A 2253-nucleotide genomic window follows, 5' to 3' on the forward strand; every position below is an offset into this window, starting at 1 on the left:
TTTCCAAGAGCTATCCAAAACCGTTTTGGCCGGTAAAAATTTCTTCACCGTAAGCCCAGGAGGAGTGATTTCCTCAGGTCGGTAAATTAGACAGTCCCGTTCAAATGCTAATAATGAAAAAAAAGTGGATTTGTTGGAAAAAAAAGATGGCGACAAAATGATACAAGTTTTTTTCTCTTCCAACAGAGGTGAAAAATTTTTCACTCAAATCCAAAAATATCCAAAAGAAAAGGAGGGGAAGTGAATAATAAAATACAAAAAATGGACGAAATGGAAAAATTTTCACTTTTTTCCAACGTTGCCACAAAATAAAATACGCGTATTTATTTTGAGTTCAGATTTTGCTTAATTTTGCCAAAGGAACAAGAATTCTTTGCCAAATAGTGCTTGATCTGTGAACTTTAGTTAGTTTTCTTTTATTTTCTGTAGGTATCTCCACAAGATTTCATACCTTTTGTAGTCCCTATTTTCGAGAAAACAAGAGAACATCAAACACAATGGCTTTGAATTTTATTGAGCAAAATGTGACCAAATATTTTAACATATCAAATCAGCAATACAGTACCATCACCAACTCCAATGTAAGTCACTACAAAACCATCAAACGGCTTGCATTCTTCTTGGTATGATTTTTGAGATTGTCCAATAGGATGTCATAGTAGTACCTACTCTCCCTTCTATGAAAAGCAGTCCTTCTTATGTATTAAAAGGAAGGGGGTTCATGTGATTTCCTTTCAATTATCAATCAATAGGAGAATTCTTATAATTACCTAATACATATTGTGATACTAATACTGGAAACAAACTATCTCTAATGTTAATCTTTTGCTTTCCAGGATATCAAACCCTTGAAGACAGAAAACCTCTATCTTTGGAAACTGTTCCAAGCCATATCTAGTGCAAATGTTAAAAGGAGTGATATATTGTGGTCCAGTAAAGAAGAGGAATTCCTAATTAAGCAATGGATTGAATATACCAACTCTCACATACTGCATGCAAGTGTGTCTCAAGTTACGTCCCATGTTTTAAATGTAAGTACCTAACATAATTACCTGATTAATGAATGAAAACTCAGAACTAATAAGTAGCTCAACTAATAAGTTGGACTTGTATTCTAGGGGGCTGGGATCAAAGTCCCAGAAGTGACATGAAAATTTAGTAGTAATTTGAGATGGACATTTGTAAAAGTTTTGTTTAAAGCTCATACTCTCATACCCTTGTCAAAACTCAATAGCAATATATTTATTTTTACCCCCCTTTTTTCAGGAGCTGAATCAGGTGTTTTCAAAACAAAGTTTCTTGGTAGCCGACCGATTTACATTGGCTGATGTTTTCATGTATTATTCCCTCATTTCAGTATTTGTAAGTACATGTTTCAAAACTTCAAGTACTTTTATCAACCAACCTCAGTGTAGTGGTTAAGTGTGGTGCACTTTGGATCTGGAGGTTTGTGGTTTGAATATGAGTCCCAGTTATAAATTATTTGCAGTTGTATGTGGGGAACAGTTTAGTTTAAGACAAGCATTTATGTAAGTGCATATTTATGTAAGTACATATATGCCTAACACTTTTTTTTAACTTTTTTGGTGCTTAACATGTAACATGGTGCATTTTATTTCCATTGCAGAAGGAGCTAACACTGCAGAGCAAAGAAAAACATCAACATGTGTCCAGATGGTTTAGCCATGTCCAAAGTTTACCCGAAGTCAGGCTGGGAAATCCTGTTGTTCTCTTCAGTAAAACCCCACTCTACTCTGGCTCCTCACATTGACTGTGACAAAATACCATAAACAGGTGGGGTTTGACTTCGTAATCATAATCACCTTACTGTAAATGCTGACAAAGACAAAAATGACCCTTTATATACATGCATTTTATGAGATTATGACATGTTAATTGTGTGTTTAAAACTTGAAGTGTTGGGGCCACCTTTTGAATGAATCAGTCAGAAATGGGCAGGGTTGAATGGTTAGGATTACCCTAGGCAATATTTTCACCCTTTATGATTTTTTGTTTCAGTGTACTTACATTGAATTATAACTAATACAAGAATCTAAATAAAAAATACCATATTAAATTTTTCATTCCTACACAATACTTATTTATATGAAATAAAAACTACCAAATATAAAATTACTAGGTAATGGTAAAATAATATATTTAAAATTTTAAATAGCCTATGGACCAGATTTTAAAATACTTGAAATTTTAAATACAAAATATGTAGGTAGAGCATAAAGTTATCAAAAGATT

At 33.2% G+C, this 2253-nt stretch overlaps 1 protein-coding gene across 2 annotated transcripts; it reads left to right on the forward strand.

The window, feature by feature from the left end:
* The first annotated feature begins 139 nt into the window (after positions 1-139).
* Positions 140-2092, forward strand: LOC103521766 (eukaryotic translation elongation factor 1 epsilon-1-like). Of its 2 annotated transcripts, XM_026832287.1 has the most exons (5): positions 140-188; positions 430-581; positions 837-1031; positions 1267-1362; positions 1628-2092. In XM_026832287.1, the coding sequence occupies exons 1-5, from the start codon at positions 158-160 to the stop codon at positions 1769-1771; spliced, it is 618 nt and encodes a 205-aa protein (XP_026688088.1). In that variant the 5' UTR covers positions 140-157; the 3' UTR covers positions 1772-2092. The 2 variants fall into 2 exon arrangements, with proteins under 2 accessions (XP_026688088.1, XP_008485096.1); XM_008486874.3 differs by lacking the exon at positions 140-188 and having other exon boundaries at positions 308-581.
* Positions 2093-2253: the final 161 nt, after the last annotated feature.

Source organism: Diaphorina citri, unplaced genomic scaffold, assembly GCF_000475195.1.
Source record: "Diaphorina citri unplaced genomic scaffold, Diaci psyllid genome assembly version 1.1 scaffold5892, whole genome shotgun sequence".
NCBI classification, from domain to species: Eukaryota; Metazoa; Arthropoda; class Insecta; order Hemiptera; family Psyllidae; genus Diaphorina; species Diaphorina citri.